We start from the raw sequence: 20961 nt of genomic DNA on the forward strand, positions 1-20961 counted from the left end.
GTTCCAGGCAGTGAGCATCAAGCCACAAGTTTCACAAGAAAGACCACAGCATCAGTTTGCTGTTCTCAGCCTTTCTCAGATCAAATGGGTGTTGATGTTCGTCCTATTTCATCTTTTTATTGATGTGTCAGAGCCGAACAAACTTTATCGCTGCAAGTGGACCAGAGCAGCTGTTTTGCTCCTCAACTCTTGAACATATGATTCGTTGGACTCCCCAATGTTGATTCCCGTCAAATGACACCTGGTCAGCTACAGTAAACCGTATATTCCTATTCTTGGTCAGTTTACTACTGCCATGGCTTACAAACCTGTAGTCCATCCTATCATATATTTGATTGCTAATGATCCTCATACTGAAACTTTGTTTGGGTTAGGCGCTTTTGTTGCTTCTGAATTTTCTATTATTGACACTATGCTTCTTGTGTCAGATCAGGTTCCTTATCAAGACCTAGATTCATTGTATTCTGAATTTGCGAATTTGTTTTCCGAGGGATGAGGATGTGTAAACAACTTCACAGTACATATCACGCTTAAACCTACGGCTCGTTAATTCTGATTTGGATTGGTTGACTACACTAGGCATCATACAACTGACTTCACCACTAGTGACTGTAAAAAAACCTGTTGGGTCAGCTCCAAATTTGTGGAGACTTTAAAGCTATCATAAATTCGCAGTCTACAACTGACACATACACTCTTGCTCAAGCTGACAACTACTTACAAAAGCGGTCTTTTCCAAAACTGACTTGGCTGAGACCTACCTGCAGGTATCCTTACAGGACACATTGAAACAACTGCTTGTAGTGAAAATGCCTTTTGGTCTTTGTTAATATCAATGCTTAATGACTGAAGTGGCTAGTGCCCAGCTATATTTCAAAGCTTTTTGGAGCAACTTACAGCAGATGTTCATTGCTGCACGGTGACAACAGTAACAGGGACTACAATGGAAGAACACTTATGTAACCTTCGTTCTCTTTGTTGTTTTGCACACTGCAGACCTTAAGTGTAATCTTACTAAGTCACAATTTTCTCAACCTCTATTGTGTATTTCAGCCATAAAATTTATAGGCAGGGTGTTTGAACCCTGGAACAGCATGTTGCCTCTATTAGGGCTTTGCCTCAAATGACCAGTTTGCAGAAACAACAGGTGGTTCCTTGATAAAATAGCACAAAATCACAGGTTTATTCTAGGTTCAGCCATCAGGGTCACATTCTGCACCAACTGCTTTATAAAAGTGTTCCTTTCAAGCAGTCACCAGTCTATGAGCATGTATTTGGGCAACTTAAAAACAAATTACCCTCTGTACCTTGCCTTGTGGCCTTCCAACCTGGTAAATATTTAATCTTTGTTACAGATGCATCCCAGTATGAGTTGGGAGTGTTTCTGGCCCATCATCATGCGGATGGTTTTGAGCAAGCTGAGCTCAATGCAGCTCAGCAGCCATATTTGCAAGTCAAAACAGAAGCCCTTGCGATCACTATTCCTTAAAAAAAAATTTCTTATCAGTACAAAATTCGACATAGCCACATATCATATCTTTAGTTCCCTTGTTTCACTATTCAGCTGCTTAACTCAACAAAGGTGTTCATCGCCTTCAACGTTGGATCTTATTTTCGTCAAGTTATTCAATTAGGAGATCCATTTCCATCCAATGTCACAGCAGGCCAAAGAGGAAGCATTGTCTCAGTTACCAACGGGGCCCGATCTCTTGTTGGATTTCAAAGAACTGTTGTGTTTTCAACTTGAGATGAAAGCAAGACATACTACTGTTTGTTACCATATTACCAGCTCCAGGGCAGCATCTGCTACAACTGCAGACCCAGTCATCTGGCACAACTACAGACCCAGTGCTAAAACAAGTGGTTCGCATCATACATTATTGGTGACCTGATCATCCACCGGCCTGAGCATTTACCCATTGTGAACTCCTTGCTTTCCCTGTTACACAGTGACATTCTCTTGTTGACAGAAGGTGGTACTTCCAGTTTTGCAATTCTGGCAACATTGCATAGGGAAGTTCTCAACCTGTTACACCAATGTCATTGGGGAACCTCTTGCACTAAACAACTGGCATGTTGTCATGTGTTCTTGCCTGGTATTGATCGTGAGGTAGAGCACCTGCTCATGGTTGCTGCAAGTGTTCAAATCAACAGGCATCAGCACGCTATGTTTTTTCCCCTTGACCAGGATCCATGCTACAATGGAAAAGAATACATATTGAATTTGCTGGAACATTCTGAGACATTTTTTGGTTATTTGTTGTTGATGCCTTTTCCATGTTTCCTTATGTTGTTCACTGTCTGTCTGTCTATCACAGTAGATGCAACTCCCAAGGCACTGTAAAATTCTCTTTTCTGTTGAAAGCCTACCTTATAGAGTGGTTTCGGACAATGGCCATCAATTTTTGGCTCAACCCATGTGATGACATCTGTCATGTCATGGTGCCTCCCTTCAGCCACAATCCAATGGCGAGGCAAAATGTCTTATGAATTTTGAAAATGCAAATGCAAAAATATGTCACGGGATATCCAGCACACGAGGCCCTCACATTCCTTCTCATTTCTTCCTGCTGCCAGACAGTTGTCCTGCTGTGACATCGACATGGGCTCGAGGGTTTGGATGACACCCACACTGGATACCAAGCATGGGTGCCATGTATTCATGGTACATACCGAAGAGTGCCTTATGGTGCACCACTGCTATCAGCTGTGCCCTTCGGTGGGCACAGACACCTCCCTGCAGACCACTGCCCTTGCACCTCATCCACAGCTGCTGCAGTTCGCTATGGGTAGCATGTCAACTGACACACCTGATGTGGTCTCCAGCTGTTCTGCCAGTGGGCCAGCCTCACACATATGATGCAACTCAGACTCTTTGATGTCCCTGTGGTGCCTTCTTTGCAGTAGAGGTGCAGTGGGGCTTCATCAACGCATCCACAGGCACCTCCTACGCCAATGCAGGCATCTCCTACACTGATGTAGGCGCCATCTACACTAACTCTGATGCCTGCCACCACCTGCTGGCACCTCCTATATTATCTCTGGACAACACACCTTCCCAACACATAGCATGGTCCAATGCTGACCTGAGCCCTGCCTGTGGAATGCCGGAGTTGTCCACTTGCTCTCCTGGAGCGAACAGAAGGCATGTGTGTCCAGACTCTAGCCACTTCCATCCTATTCCCTTGTTCGCAAGAACTGGGAACTGTTCGTACCCAGGACAACTGCTTCAGACAATATGGATGTGACAACCATCAGCACACTGCAGAGGAGCTGCCATTTGGTCGCTCTTTCCGCCAAGGAGGGAGAGCTACAGTAACCAGCACATTACACCTCTGCCATCACTACTACAGCATTGTCAATATACATGGTCATTTGAATAGCATGCCATTCAGCTGCTCTGGGCCCGCACCAGAGGCCGCCGACCATTGTCCAGAGCATCCATCACTTGCAGCCGACAGCAAGCAGCCCCAGGTGGGCAAATGCTTTTTATATGGCCATGTGCTGGCTCTGGTCGGCAGTCTTGTGTAAGTTCTCTAAATTATACTGTACTTGTACTGCATGCCGTGACTTAACAAAGAGTTGGCTTCTAATAACCGTGTCTTTTATTGTGTTCTGAGTGAGAACAATAAGATCTGCCTTTCATTACCATAGATGGTTAAGTTGTCAGAGTGGCCTCATGGCTGAAAATTACTCATCAATTCAATACTGGCCAACAACAACACAACCAGTGAGCATAGGTACCATTTAGTACCATCACCTCACTGTAGGATAAAAACTGTCACCATGCCACACAGGTTCCTGGGTACAGAAACACCACCATTCGATACTCAAAGCATGGTGAAAGGCTACCCATGCCTGTGTACTGGGTTACTGTTGGCAGGATACAAGTTCATTTGAAATCATGTAATGAGATGAATCCTGTTTCCAACAGGGCATTTTTCAGTTACATGTTGGAGCTATTCTCACGTAGGAGGATGTTAACAAGGGATGAAACGTGGACCTTTTATCACAATCATGCACATATTAGAATATGAATTAAAATAAGATTGCTACTCACCACATATAGGAAAAGAGGGTTGAGTAGCAGTCAGGCACATTTAAAAGTAGATTGTTGGAAAATATCAGCATTCAGGCAAAGTCCACTATCCGTTGAGAGACCAGTAGAAAGAAACAGAACACACACACACGGTCACTATTGTCTTAAGGCACTGTGATGCCACTGCTGTGTGATCTCGTTTGGGATAGGTAGTGGTTGTAGAGAAGTAGTGTGGACTAGAGAAAGGGAGAAGTAGGAGGGTAGGAATGGTGGAAGATGCTGTACTGCTGCCTGTAAGAGTGGGCAGAGACATGGGAGGAGTAGGATGGTGGGCTGGTAGGCTACTAAATGCACCATCTGGAGAGCTGTGCTGGGTGAGAAAAGAGAAGCAGAGGGGGAGCAGGAGGCAGAGAAAGGACCATGCAAGTAAACTGAGGGGAGGGGAGGGGAGGGGAGGGGAGCAAGGTAGGGTTGGGGGGGTGGGGGAAGGAGGCATGTATCATGCAGGAGTGAGAGCAGGGAAGTGAACAGAGGCAGGGACATGCGAAGGTTGAGGCTGTGGTGGTTATGGGAATGAAGAATAAGTTGCAAACAATTGCCCATCAGCATGATTAAGAAAAGCCAATATTGGTGAAAAGAATCCCATTGGCATGGTTTGTGAAGCAGCACATTAACAAGTAATGTTGACACGAAAGGTAGCTGTCAAACTGTGCCCAAGAAGCAACTAGACTACCCACTTGCAGAGCATGCTGAGCAACACGATGTGTTCAACTTCACTGACTGCTTCACAAACCATGCCATTTGAATTCTTCCCACCAACACTAGCTTTACTGAATTATGCAAGTAGGAACTCTCCCTGTAACCTATTCTTACATATTCTTCATTCCTGTAACCCCACTGCTCTCGCACAAATTCTTGTTGCTCACCTGCCTCTATCCCATTCCCTGCTCTCTCAACAGTGTCACAAATGCCTTTTGTCCCTCGAACTCACTATCTGTACAAACACCCCCCTCCTCCCACACACACACACACACACACACACACACACACACACACACACCATTCCATCCCTGCCACATCTCTGCAAACTCCGATAGGCAGGACTAAATCACTGTTGGAATTGGCCACCTCATACAAATATCTGTCTGTAACACTTTGTAGGGATAAGAAATGGAATGATCACATAGGTTCAGTCATGCGTGAAGCAAGTGCTAGACTTTAGTTTATTGGTAGAATACTGGGGAAATGCAATCAGTCAACAAAGGAGATTGCTTACAAATCACTCATGCTACTGGTTCTAGAACATTGCTCAAGTCTGTGGGACCCGTACCAAAGAGGACTAACAGGGGTCATTGAATGTGTACAGAGAAGGGCAGCACAAATGGCCACAAGTTTGTTTCATCTGTAGGAGAGTGTCAAAGACATACTGAAGGAACTGAAGTGGAATACTCTTGAAGATAGACATAAACTATCTCGAGAAAGTCTATTAACACTCTGAGTGCCAATCATGTCAATTGACGGGAAGCGGGAATTTATGTAGAGTGCCGGTCACGTCATTTGACGTGATCTGCTTTCTCCTGCTTTTAAATATGAAATCACGTTTATTGACGAGATCGATTGGCCTTCATTGCCCTACTTGGTACATTTAGTGTCCAAAACAGCCAACAGATCATGTACACTTAGTTCGTCAAATGGCTGATAGATCGTATTCGCTGTATGAACCCACGCAGGTAGAAAGTGGCGTCTGCTCGTTGAGTACGTAAGTAAATGGACATGGCTTCATGTTCTCTTACAGACGACAAAATTTTGCGTGAATTGGAGAAAGAATTTGTTGATAATGAGAGTGGGGATGACAACATCGACAATTCAGATGATGATCCTGACTTTGTCCAAGAAGAATTGCATCAAATTTCAAGTAAGTATTTCGAATCATGATTTTGTATTATACCACTGTTGAACCAATTGTTTAAGTTATTTCTTCATTTTGTGAATACTGAAAAATGATTTTCTTCTTTTTGGGTTCAGAGAATGAAGAAAGTGATTCTACTATGGATGTAGAACCACAAAATATCTGTCCTGACAACAGTGAAAGGAGGCCAAGACAAAGGGGTGGCACAGCAAGAGATCGTACTGGGTCTACAGAGGAGTGGACTGATATAGACTGTTTGCCAAGTATAGACATTTTTAGTGGGGACCAGGATACCAGTTTTCTGTTGATGGATGTAAAACCGCAGATTATGAGGAATAAAATGTCAGTCAAACATTTTTTTCATTTCCGAAAACTTTTGTATATTTTGTAAAACCTTACAATCATTAAAAATATAAGGGGGGAAAAAAACGATCAAAGGAGCTGTATATACATTTTCTGGAAGAAGAAGATGCCGGCTTTCATAAAAAGTTAGTACCACAACAAAATGCAGGCTAGTTTTCTGTAAAACAAATGGACAATATTAGCAAAAAAAGCTGGTATTCTAAGAAATGGCACAGTTTACATGGCCGGCAGCCTAAGTGTAAACAAAGTTTCAAGAACCAGCTTTAAATGATTATGAATATAGTACAACCCCCAATTTATCCCTTACATAGGGTTCGTGAGGCATTAATCAATCATTCTTGCCACACTCCACACGTGAATGGAACAGGAAGAAAACCTAATAAATGGTACTATGGGGCATACCCTCTGTTCTGCACCTCACGGTGGTTTGCAGAGTGTAGATCCCACCTCTTGTGTGCACCAACTACACACCCCAACTGAGATTGCTACTCATGGCAATGGCACCATGTTGCCCAGAGATGACAGTGTCTGTGCCACTGTGTGTGTGTGTGTGTGTGTGTGTGAGTACGCGCACGTGCGTACTCGCTCATGTGCACGTGTGGGTGCGCACACCCACACGTGTATGAATGTGTATGTCTCTCTCATCTGATGAAGGACTTTGTCCAAAACTAGATATTTTCCAATGTCTACTTTTAAATGTGCCTGTCTGCCATCAAACCTTTCTCTATATATTTAGTAACAATCTGTTCTAATTCATATTGCTGTTCTAATCCAGATTTTGCATGTGCTTATACAGTTACATTTCATTTTGTAAGTTGGTCTTGGTTTTTTCATTTGCTTTCCTGTGGTGGTTTTATTTCCTTTTTGCCCCATCAAACTAATTTTATTAGAATGCTGAATGAGTCCAAAAATATTACATATGTATGCCATAGCAGCTTATTTTGCAGCAGATATAGTAACTCTAAATGTAGTGAAGAGGCAGATAAGAACAAATACTAACACATTGTATTTTATGTTCATTTTCATATGATACATCTTGAGGAAATTAGGGAATCTGATGATGGCACATTCTAGTACCACTTGGAAGAACTATCCAACCACTAGTGGAACAAGATGTCAGGCAGCGTACCTGAATAGACAAAAGCCGCAAGATTTTAAAATGATGTATGCAAAGAAAGGGCAAAGACTACTAATACTGTAATGCAATTGTACTCATTGAGAACAATTATGCAAAGTGATTAATAATTTCTATAGAAAATAGTACTTACGTGCCAACATTTTGTAAGACTACTTCTTTTGAGAGCCCTTTTTGGGTAACTTGGTGTCAGGTTATTGCATAATTCATACTTTTTTGTTTGTTTTCTTTGCATTAGCAAGTACTAGGACAATTTATTCAGTTTTATGTTGCCTTTGGAAATTAGCTTGAAGGGATATAGTTCTTGTCTGATATAATTAATGTGATTTTACAATAGTTCTTGACAGTCACAGGTAATTACTTAAACACAACCTCCGACAATAAAGTTCGGTGAATAGTCCTGTAACATTAACATAGATGAACTGTGAACTACAGTTACCTTACAGTCTTTCGAAATAGTCACCTCCCATAACTATGCACCGCTGAGCGCTGCTATACACGTCCAGGAAAGTTTGCATGAAGTCTTCCTTTGGGATAGTGTTCAAAAGCTGCGTCACATTTCGTTGGATGTCAGGAATATCGTCAAATCTCTTTCCTTTCAAAGCGAGTCTGAATCGAGGGAATAGGAAGAAGCCTGAGAATTGAGATCTGGCGAGTATGGTGGATGTTCAAGTTGTACCACCTCCTTTTTTGCCAGGAACTGTTTGACAATATTGGCTGTGTATGGGTGAGCATTGTCGTGAGCAAAAAATCAGGAACCTTGTTATGCATACTGTGTAGATGTTGCATGAAACGGGTCAAAATATCAACATTTCATGCAGTGTTCAACAGGTAGAAACTCCTTGTAGATAATGCCTTGACTAACAAAAAAGGTGATGAGCATCATCTTGATGTCTGATTTTTCAGCTCCGGCCTTTTTCCGATGAGGTGATGTCGAAGAACACCATTCCATGCTTTGTAATTTCATTTCAGCGTTGTACCGGAGAAACCAGGTTTGAGTGACAATACGGTTGAAGAAATTGGGTATCGCATCCACCATTTCGACAAAATCCTGCGAAGCCTCTAAATGTGCCTGCTTCTGATCATCAATCAAGTTTTGTGGCACAAGATGACAACACGTTTTCCTCTTCCCTAACTCCTGGATAAGGATTTGTCACATGGATTCACATATCATCTGCAGTTCATCCGCTATCGTGTGCACAGTTACTCAATGGTCATTTGCGATTAATGTCCTCACTTTCTCAATGTTCTTCTTACTGCCAGCAGTTGCTGGTCGTCTGCTATGGGGATCGTCAGAAACACTTTCCTGGCCTCCTTGAAAACAGGCGAACCCCTTGTACACACACCTCATGGACAGTGCTTGATCCCCATACACACATACGACATTGCATGCATTTCTTTCGGTGTCTTGCCAAGCTTAAAACAAAACTTTAAATTGATCCTTTGCTCATTCATTGTTCTGTTCTCATTTCAGAACCAACTCACTAAAGAAGCACTTCGTTCAACAGGTCCAACATGGAACACATACGATACTCAACTGAACTACTGTGAGGGCAGGTTGTCAACACCAGCCGCTATGCAGGTGCAACATTGTGAGTCACCATTGTTGCCCGATCAACTGTTCTAACTTCATTCACCAAACTTTACTGCAAGAGGTTGTAGACTGGACTACTTTTTTCCATTTTTAGGTCACTGACTAGTTTCAGTTTTACACTATATAACGGATCTTTTCATTGGGATAAATTTATTTTATTTTTTGTTGGACGTTTTCGTTAAATAGCTGAGTAAATTGTAATTAGGAATAATTTAATTAAGGAGAGTACAGAAGATAAAGTCAAAGAGATGTTCATTGGGCAGACACTGTTTTAATGTAACGTCATTGTGTTATTCGGTTGTTAAAACAAGTCGTTTGTGTTCCGTTCTGCTGTTCGGTCATGCGCGTATCTTAAAGGAATTAATTCAGGGACTAGAATAAACTTTCATATAATAGTTACGATTCGATGTTCGGACAAAAGGGGTTAACATCAGTGTTAATTTGAATTGTGGGCGACAGGATTAGTTTTGACAGATACGTGAAAACGGACGTAACAAAAGTTGTTCGAATATCATCCTTGAACGTGACTTTTTATTTAATTAATGACTGCGGGCTCATTAAAAGCTATTGTCTCATGATTAGGATCAATCCCTCTTTCCTCCTAGATAGTGATTATTCATTAACATTTATGTCATAAGAAAAAGTATTATTAATAAAAGTGATGTTAAATAACAATTACGTGTTATTCCGTTAGTGTGGAACCGATGTAATATCTCTGAAATGACATTGATATATAATTTGTGTTAAATACTGAACTGAGATAGGAACTAAATTGAAATTAGTGAACATTTGATACTGAGACTAAAGAAGCAGAAGCGCCTAAGGTTTCTCTTCTCTAAAATGGCAAAATGGGTACGAACTTTAACTCAATAGTCAACATTATGTATTGCAAAGACATTAGCATTTCATACTTATTTTGACGACGCGCTGTTAAACAAAGGAACATTGAGTCTCTGTATGAGTAATAAAATTAAATCTAAAAACATAATTAATAACGGCGAACTCCACTTTAACAAACTGTATTGCGTGTCGTCATCGGGCAATAACTGCTCAACCCTGGAGACTTGTGTGGTGAAATTAGAAGTCAGGCATATAAAACAAACTTAAAAATCCATTCAAACTACAGTGGAGTCAGCACAACATGACGTGGGCAGTTATAACTAACCAAATGGAAATGTTCAATAAATGTAACTCCATCCTGTAACTGGAATGCAGGACTTCGGCTGGTCGATTGCCAATAGTAAAATATCAACAGCCGTTATTTTGGTTTTATTTGTTAGGCAACCAGTTTCAACATTTCTAACATGAGGATTACTTGATATATGCAGGCCTGTAGATGACATAATGTAATGTCGAAACTGGTTGCCTAACAAATAAAACCAAAATAACGGCTGTTAGTATTTTATTATTGAAAATGGAAATGTGGTTTATTTGTAAAATCAGGATAAAATAACTGGTATTTTAGTTTATTTGCTTGATTCGAGACTGAAAGGACATTTATATGTTTTTGGTTTTTTGGAAGCCCCTTATACACAATTCAAAGTCCACTACCAAACGATGAAATGTTCTTTCAGTGTTTTATCTTAACAACATTAATATACAATTTGCAGCTTTCTGCTTATAATATTTCCTATAGAGGGACAGCAGAAATTATTTTGGCATTTCCAGTCAGTTACAATAACATGAAATCATTGATATGGCTATAATATTTACTCGTATTTTAAAGACATACTGAAAGACACAAAACTATTTATTTTGGTGATTTACTCTGATCCAGATGGGGGAAAAATAAATTATTGTGACAGTTGCAGAGAACACTGGAGTCTGTTAGATGATTTTCTTGGTTAAATGTCTATGTTTTTTATTTATACCAACTACACCATCTGCATAGAACTGCTGCAGAGCCCACAAAGACAATGACATACGTTGTGTCTTTGTTTTAATTCTGGCCTAATGTTCTCCATGCAAGACAAGTTTTAATGAGTACAACAAAAATAAAGTATGATACTGCTGAGAAATGTCTCGGATGTGCAAAAGTCTTTTTTCAACCATATTCTAGTGCTGCTCAGAACATTATTCAAAGGATTACTATACGAAATGGAGTGTAGTTCTGGTTGTAGTCAAAGTTGGTAAATAACTTCATCCCCACAGCAACAGCAACCAACATACAATTTTCTCTCTTTTTTTACATGGTAGGTGTTGTTCCCAAAAAAAAAAAAATTCTTTTAAATCAGTTAATTCAGTCCATTACTAAGCAAGACATGTTCTATTGGTTTCAAGTTTTCTTTGCATAAATTCCTTGGATATAACAATAGTCATAAATAACTTCACTTGCATCCATTTTTCCACCCAAGCTATGTTGGCCACCCACAGGTGACCTATTTCTTCCGCAAGACAGTGCCCCTCCCACTGCTTGACTTCAATCCAACTGAGCACTCTCATGGGATGCCACTGAGCAAGATGCATACATCTCAACTCAACTCCAAACAATCTCTAAGAGTTGTGGGTGTCAGGTGATTGGACACAACAGCTATCATCAGGACATCAGGGGCAGTGCTAAGAAGATGTCCCCAATTCAACTGCTCATGAAAGTAAAGGAAGATTTCAGTTTAACACCCACTAAATGACAATGACATTAAAGATGATCTACTGTTCAACAGGATATATTTATCCTCAGTTTTATCACAAATTCGCTAGCAACAGCAGAAGAATCATTTAAGTGAAATAACCATCAAAATATTTCACACTAGGGGAAGAGTCACTAAATGGAGAATATTATCATTAATGAGAAGAGCCATTATCATAATTTCTTTGAAACATGTAAATCATGGAGAAACGTATGGATATTCAACTTATTAGTTCTTTTTGAAAGAAGATTCATAACCATTCTAAAGTAGTTCTTATTTTAAAGTATAAGTAACAGATCAATAAAAGACAAACAATATGTGACACAGAATACTGAGAATGTGTATTTATGTTAGAATTTTTAATCTACTAATTTAAATGTTTATGGAAAATATGTGGATAACTGATGCCTGGGTCATCTAGGAATTAAACACGATCTCTTAGGTAACCACCAGAATTAGAATATTATCGTTCCTATACCTTTTCAAACCACAACTGAGCTTTGTGTGTTCGCTTTTGTTTTTTGCTCCTGTGGTCTAAATCAGTAATCAGTACATTCTTATCCTTGTCATCCTTCTTGTATAAGTCTTCATCATCATCACTCATGTCTGTTCCACTTAATCCTACAAAAATCATAACAAAGATTAATTTGGTTTTAAAAATATCACACAGTTACAGTTCTTAAAAATCAGCATGAAACTATGATGCAAAATTTTTAAAAATTTGTATATGGTCAGCATAAGATTATTAATATTTAATAGTTATTGAGTGATGGTGCTACTGCAGTCCAATGAATGACGTTATCAATGAAACTGGCTCAAAATGGTCAGAACTGATCCTAATACAACAATTTAACAACAATATTCATCTCTGGAACTAATAAATCTATCATCAAGCCTTCAATTTTGGGATTCACTTGAGACTTCAATATGCCAACAGTATCAAATTGTGGGTGCTGCTAACATTCAAAGCAAGGAAGTGGTAGTGTCTGTTATGGAGTAGGCCTAGTTTAAATGTGTGTATATTTAAAAAGCTTTCATTTAACAAGTATGTTTACATCAGTGTGACAGCTCTCAGCATGAGAAGAATTACTGCTTTAACTGAATGACATTGGTAATCAGAAATGCAAAAGATGAAGACTGCAAGGCAATTTTACAAGCTCTTTGTGGCTTTAAGTGCCAAACTAGGTGCATACAATGATGAAATACACAGAAGTACAGAAAATTTGGTACTAATTCTATTGTTGAGATAGTACAAAACTGTTACTCGTGAATATTATACGGGATTAATGTCAGATCAATGTAAGCAAATGAATTGTTACCTTACTTACAATATCTGAAGGCACAATATAATTGTGCTGAGCTGAAGAGCTTTCTACTACTTTGGTAGAGATAGATGAGAATTAATTAGAGCTTCCAGATTCCAATACAGGAGCAGTTGCAATGGTGAAGACATCCACATCAAAAATAACTACACGCTCTGTCAAACAGTATTTCAAGAGGCAGCTTCAGAGTTTAAAAGCAACATCATTCGTTATCTAAACATACACACGAGTTCAGGCACAGAAATACTTCTGGACTTACATCAAGGACACAAAATGTCTGAAGTTTATCAGTTGTGAACAACTCAAAATGTACAAATATTACTTCATTCATCCCACTCAGGTAATGGTCTGATAATGGATGGACACATTCAAATCTATTCACATTAACCCAAATTTTCAGTGCAACTGAGACAGAAAAATAAAGCAATAACAAGAATGAACATAGTTGCTGATCTTCTTTGCAATACAATGCTGGAATTTCACACAAACAAAAGGTAATATGGTGAGAAAATACGAAATTTTCCCTTGTGTAAGCATCTTCTCTTTATTGTCTGTCATCATCATCATCATCTTCATTTTGCTTCTTCCAGCATCAGGCCGGGGTGGGACACTTACAGTACTTCTACACTTTCCCACGTCTTTGCACTATTCTATAAATGTTTTGTTACAGTCCAAATTCCTTCTTGTTATACAGGACTTGTTCAATTCAATCCATCCTGCTCAGAGTCTCCCTCTAGTCCTTGGCAACTACCATCCCTTTGTTCTCTAGGATCCTCCATACTGTTTCTCTCTTACCTTTTCTGTTAACATTCAGCACACTTTATTTCTGACCATCAGTAACAGTCTCTATATTTTATGAAATTCATAATACAAAGCTCTCTAAATGTAGTTAACAATCATTGTTCCTTTTTCTGAATAACAAACATCACAGTATAAAATTTCATGTATTATTTATGTAACATTCATCAGTCCCATCGGATTAGGGAAGGAAGGGGAAAGGAAGTGGCCATACCCTTCAAAGGAACATCCCAACATTTGGTTGAAGTGATTTAGGGAAACCACAGAAAACCTAAATCAGGATTGCCAGACACGGGTTTTAACCATTGTTCTTCTGAATGCAAGTCCAGTGTGCTAACCGCTACGTCCCCCTTGCCTGGACAATCTTATTAATACAGCCCATCAGAAACGCTGAACATCAAAACAACAACATAGATATTGCAAAAAGGTAGACATTACTGGTGGTTGTCATCTAACAGAATACCTCCTAGTTTGTCACATACCAGACCGGAATTACTGGTTCTTGTCAATGCCCACAAGCCTGCATACAGAATTTATGCGATAGATAAAATTGCAAAGCAGCATGGACACCATACATCTTGCCACCATACCATTGTCATCGCAACCCAACTGTGCTGGTATGGGCTTTGGTGAAAATAAGTACTGTAGAAAAGAACAATACATTTAAAATTGCTAATACTGAGAAACTTTTACATGATGAAATAGATAGCATCTCAACATTTGCATGCTCAGCTTGAGTAAGATACACAGAAAACCTGCAGGGTGAACATTGTTATGACACAGAAATTGGCAGGTACACAATAACTGCAGTTTTATGTCAAAATGATGTTAAAAAGTATAGAAATTGTTTAAAAATGGAGGGAACCAAAACATTTTTCTTTCTGCGCAGAAATGATTATTAAGAGTAATGACTAATTTAAGGTAAATAAAATATTTTTTCTTGTCTCATTATTCTTATTTTATTTTTCCTGATTTCCACACCAAAAGTAACAATATTCATGTTGCTTTCAATAGGTGGCAATAGGTTTTCAAAAATTTTCTAGTTCTCTGCATTTCTAATACTCTGAGGCACATAAAAACAGGAAAAGTTCTGAAGATTTTTGCATACATATGTATCAAAAATTTCTGATGGAAACAGAAGGCAATTAGTTCAATTACCTATATGAATTTCCTGTGGAAGGTTCTGGTTGAAATGCTACAAAACTCCACCCCCAGAAAATCATCTCCACACCCATCACTAAAGCATGCGATTTTCACACTCAACTCTTTTTCAAAATGTTTCCTCATACTGCATTAGGTATTTTCTCCTTTTCTCTCTTCTTCTGCCCTCTCCAGTGTTAGCATGTCTTTACTTTGTTATTTCAAATAAAGGTATGACAATGCAAATATCTTTTTACTGGTCTCAGTGAGAAATTGCTGAATGTATAGAAAAGTACCTCATATTTAAAATAAATAAGGGGGGGAGGGGAAAAAAACCGTTTTGTGAGACTGATGATGCCTTGTCATTGTCATTAAATGTATTTATGGTAAAAAGTATCATGAAACTCTGCTATCAGACCACCTATGGAGCTTTTCATTGCGGCAAACTGCTGCTTCATTCTATGCCTAAGGTCTTGCTTTAGGAAGGGACACAAGTGGTTAGCACACTACTCTCTTGGTCTTTAATGTTAGCTTTTGAAATCGGAGACACTACTAGTCGTTTAGGTAGCTTATCCATTGTCCTCAGAAAGCTGAATGGCTCCATATCCTGTTCTGCCACAACAGAAAAATTCTTGACAGGATTGGGGATTAAATATAGGACTTATCAGTAAAACATTCTGACCAACCAGTTATGCAAACAGTCACAGCATTTACTAAACTGACATTATATACTGATAAATAAAAATGGTATTGCTTTTGTGTCAAACACTATAGTATGCAGACACAAAGATGGGAAAGAATTGTCTGCTACAGACGAGATACGTCTAATTAGATGTGGCTAAACCTCACAGGAGAGGACTCAGCATCACAGAATTTTTGACCAGTTACGGCTTCTCCTGTGTAAGTCACATTTTGAAATGGTATATGCGAAGGGGGGCCAGGGGGCGTGTATCCCTACCTGGTATGAGGAAAGCTCTATAGAAATTCAGGACAAGCCTATTGCACAGGCTTACCCTTATCATAGCAGATTGGGCAACATTTGCTTACGAAATGCAGGGATTATTATCCTGTGGGTCATACTGACTTAAATCAGATATTCAAAGCATTATCTTCTACCTATCTTTAGAACATTTCAGTGCCTTTATGCATTTGGACAGATGCTTTTAAGTAACAGGGCCAGCCTAAAGAATACACTGTTAATCATATCTCTCATTATGAACTATGTGGTACGCAGTGTCCATTGCCTTTAGGTATCCTGTAACATATTCGTGAACTGGCAGTATGTTATAATCAGGAAAATGTTAACTGCTAGCACATCCTTTCCTTTCATCAGCATACACATACCCACAAATACAGAGTATATGAGATGAAACACCATAATCCTACCCACAAATACAGAGTATCCGAGATGAAACACCCTAATCGTACCCACAAATACAGAGTATCCAAGATGAAACAGCCTAATTTGAAACTTTTATATTGAACATAATAAACAACCCAGACAATTTTGTTAGGTGTTAGAAGATGGCTGTGAAATTTTATTATTTATAATGTTATATACAGTTCATTTTTATTTATTTTTTCATGAGCTGAAAACACAAGGAAACTGAAAAAAATTCAATGAAAATGGCATTTAATGCTGAAAAACAAAAATCAGGTGTTGGTATGCAGAAGTAGGGTTCAGTACTGCAGTTCAACAATGTGTACATGCAGAGTGCTACCAATGACAAGAGAATCAAGGCATGGAAAGCATTCTTTCTTGAGACAGGATTCTGTTGCTACGGGCTGTGGTGGTGGACCATAAAGAACATCAAAGGACAAGGTTTATCACATTTCAGATACATCTGCAAGAAGTCCTAAGAAATCCATTTGTATGGTATCATGTAAGTTTGCTGTTCCCAAATCAACTCTCCACTACGTGCTACACAAGAGCCTAAAGCTTTATGCATAAATACAAAGTACAACTGTTACACGAGGTGAAACCTGCCAATAAATCTAATAAGCAAGATATGCTAAAGACATACTTCAGCACACAGACATGGCAATAACTTCTGGCTAAGACTAGATTTTCCCAATGAGGCAACTTTTCACCTCTGTGGAAAGATCAGCAGACACAGTGTGCGAATTTGGGGAAGTGAACATCCTCATGGGGCCTTGAAGTAGAAAGATAGCCTGAAGGTCAACATCTGTTATGTGTCAATGGAGGATGAAATTATTGTTTTTTTCCCCTTTGCAGACAGAAATATCAATGGTCACTCATCTAGTTAGTTAAACTGGTTAATTTTGTGTTCCCTCAGATAAGAAACTGACACCCACATCTGCTCTTCCAGCAGTAAGGAGCACCTCCACACTAGCATGTGAAAGTACACAATACGCTGAGTGAAGAGTTCCCACAAAGATTGACTGGGAAAGGTAGTCCAAACCCATGGGCACCTTGATTGCTTGACACTACTGCCACGAATTTCTTCTTGGGGGATATGTTAAAGGCAGAGTGTACCATACCAAAGTGCCAATGCTGGAACAGTTTCATGACAGGATTAGACCTACAACTGAGACAGTTATGCCACAGATGCTAAAGAATACCTGGAGAGAAATCAAATGTTGATTAAGATATCATCTGTGGCACTCATGTGGGGGGCTCATGTAAAAATGCGAGACTGAACAATTGAAACTTCGAAACTATTTGTGTCTGTTATTGTATGAATCTTCTTTATATACAAAACACATGTTGTATTAGATGCATTTCAATTAGGGTGTTTCATCTCAGACATCCTGTATCAACAACAATCCTCATTCTAAGTCAATGTTTGTAAATCTTTTAAAACTAAGAAACTGCTTGTATATCTTACTTGAAGGATGACTCGGCTGCCTGATATGTTAACTGAGTTCACACTTGTCATGTTCATCCTTTAAAAAAATCTACATTACTGGCTTTGAAACAACCTAACGTTAGGCACGAAATTACTACCAAGAAATTCTGTTCTTGTCATTCTACAACCATTGCCACAAATCCACAATGTTAAACATTATCATAGTTTTCATGATCTTCAGTCTGAAGACTGGTTTGGTGCATCTCTCCATATAAGGAGGACATAATCTGTCTGACATGCATACAGCTTAGGTCATGTGTCCTATGCCTTGCCAGCAAACGTATTGTTGTTATTTTTAGACTGTCAAATGTACTGTTGTTATTTTTACACTGTCAAACGTACTGTTGTTATTTTTAGACTGCATGTCAAAGTATTACAGTGAATCAGATAAAAGCTCACCTAAACTTTCCTTTTCACCATAGTCCGACTCATCTGATGTCTCCATCTCAATATCACTTTCTTCCTGTCTGTAGAATCTGTAATAATAGGTCACAATTAGCAAACATTTGAAGCCTAATGTATTAAAAAGAAAGAAAAAAAAAAGAAAAACAACTGGGCAAGAAAGTCGTTAACGCAGTTACTTTTGTCTCAGTAAAAAATACAGCAAAAATAGATTTACAACTACAAACAGCAGCTGCCTGGTAGTCCCTGTAGGCATGTTCCACTTAATTCTGGATTTAATTCCTGTACTTTTGATAGTAGACTGTTACATGTAACATTCTGATCTACAAGGGTTGTTATTTAAGTAAGCGCCGTTTTTATTTTTGAAAAAAGATACAAATACTTTTGTAAAAATACTTTTATTTTCTGGTTCTACACACTTTTACCTATTTTTCTACATAGTTGCCTTGTTTATTTAAGCACTTGTCATACCGTACAACAAAGTTTCTAATTCCCTCTTCAAAGGATTCGGCCGCCTGCTCCGACAGCCAAGAGTTCACGGCCGCTTTCACTTCATCCTCGTCATTGAGGGGCTGCCCACCAAGATGGTGTTTCAGGTACCAGAAAAGGTGAAAATCGCTAGGAGCAAGGTCGGGGCTGTATGGTGCATGGTCCAAAACTTCCCAGCCAAAAGAATCAAATCCCGAGTCCTTTGAGAGGTGTGAAGCCTAGCGTTATCGTGCAGGAGCAAAACTCCTTTTGTCAGCATGCCACGCCTTTTGTTTTGAATTGCTCTGCGGAGCTTCTTTAGAGTTGCACAGTAGGCATCTGAGTTGATTGTCGTTCCTCGTGGCATAAAGTCCACTAGCAAAACACAGCGCCGGTCCCAGAACACAGTTGCCATAATCTTGCGCTTTGACAGCGTCTGTTTGGCTTTGACCTTGACGGGTGAGGTTGTGTGTCGCCATTCCATCGATTGTCGCTTGCTTTCGGGAGTGATACGGGATACCCATGTTTCATCTCCAGTGACAATTTGACTCAACATGTCACCCCTTTCTTCCTCGTAACGAATCAAAAAGTCCAATGAAGTGGCAAATCTCTTCCCTTTGTGGTCCTCTGTGAGGAGTCTGGGTACCCACCGAGAACACAGTTTCTTACAGTTTAGGTTTTCAGACACAATTTTGTACAAAACCGATCTGGAAACTTGTGGAAATTCCAAAGAAAGAGTGGAAATTGTGAATCTTCTGTCCTCACGAATCTTTGTTTCGACTGCAGCCACCAAATCATCAGTGATCACAGAGGGCCGGCCTGAGCGTTCTTCGTCATGGACGTTTTGACGGCCATTTTTAAACTCTCTAATCCATTGACGCACTTTACCTTCACCCATTGCATTCAAGCCATAAACTTCTGTTAACTGATGATGAATTTCTGCAGCTGATAGGCTTCTCGCGCTCAAAAAACGTATCACTGACCGTATCTCTCACGCGGCGGGCGATTCAATAATCGTAAACATTATAAAGTAGCATAGCTATGCGTACACGTCAGCTACAGAGCTGCAACTTGCATCAGTGTGAACGGTAAGGATACCGACAAGTGGCGCGGTGGCTTGTTGTGGCGTCCGCGCGAGCTACGGGACTATACGCGCGAACGGCCCTTACTTAAAAAACAACCCTCGTATATATGCAAGTTTTGAGACTACGAAAAGTTCTGAGACTATCAAAAAGCAAAAATTAATTTATTCTAAAAGATGTGTTTAAAATCTTGGATATGTAGAGCAGTCACTGCTTTATCTACAGGCATAAAAGTATCTGTCAAAAGTAAGTACTCTATCTGGGATAAATAAATCATAAAAGAACAGGGGATATATCTACGGTGCACATGGGTCTGATGAAGGTGTCCAGGTATTCACATGTTGTAAATTACTGCATCTAACCTGTCACATTATTCTAATTAACAGCAACATTAGGGCTATAATTTTAGAGTGGTACATGCCAAAACCGAAGCAAAATTTGGAGCACTGGTACATGGTAATATGGCATGATCTTGTAAGAAAAATAATTTCTCTCCATACTGTTCATATCGGCAATTATGGGTTCGTAGTACAAATCCTTGATTTTTCAAAAACTGCCAGCTGCTACGAGGAATGTGGCAGAGGTCACCAAACTGCATCTCAATACTTTATGAATGGCAAGAATCAGTTTCACACTAGTTGCTGACAGAAATTCTGCTCATGCGAAAGAGTCATTATGGAGAAATCTACGGTGGCTAGTGATGGGTGAGAGACAGCGTATGAGGAAGAATATGTTCACAAACAAAAAGGCACCTATCATGGAAAGTACGATATAGCAAAGGAAGCAATTTTTTTTTTTTTTTGTATGCACTTACTAGATTATGTTCATTAATCAAAAGTAATTGTCTCTCACCTTCCACAATTGGATGTCTACCATCTGCCAACATATTCCTTGATCTCAGTCCCTCAGCCTCATTTTCTTTTTGCTTATTTAATATTTTCTCTTTCTTTCATTTTTTTTTATTTTTAATTTTCTATTGGAGACGTGTCAGCAACATAGTGTAAAGGATCTGGGAGATGTGTTATTTTCTACCGGATTTGTCGATACCAAATCTAATGACGGAGGTTGTAAATGTTTTCTTATATTTTTGTCAGAATATTTCTTTTGTGAATTGTAATTTGCCTTATTTGATGCTAATTTGCTTATATGTTTGAGAGTGACAGCATATTGATTAATATTAGTAGATGTGACAAAGAATATCAAAGAGACTGG

At 39.3% G+C, this 20961-nt stretch overlaps 1 protein-coding gene across 1 annotated transcript in view; it reads right to left on the minus strand.

The window, feature by feature from the left end:
• Window positions 1-20961, minus strand: part of LOC124606956 (pre-rRNA 2'-O-ribose RNA methyltransferase FTSJ3) — a 117254-nt gene that overhangs the window by 31388 nt on the left and 64905 nt on the right. Inside the window, exons 8-9 of the mRNA XM_047139093.1 lie at window positions 18197-18273; window positions 12146-12288 (exon numbers count right to left, since the gene is read on the minus strand). Coding sequence (XP_046995049.1) covers window positions 12146-12288; window positions 18197-18273 — 220 coding nt within the window. The remainder of the gene's footprint in view (window positions 1-12145; window positions 12289-18196; window positions 18274-20961) is intronic.

This window comes from Schistocerca americana, chromosome 3, assembly GCF_021461395.2.
Source record: "Schistocerca americana isolate TAMUIC-IGC-003095 chromosome 3, iqSchAmer2.1, whole genome shotgun sequence".
In the NCBI taxonomy this organism is placed as follows: Eukaryota; Metazoa; Arthropoda; class Insecta; order Orthoptera; family Acrididae; genus Schistocerca; species Schistocerca americana.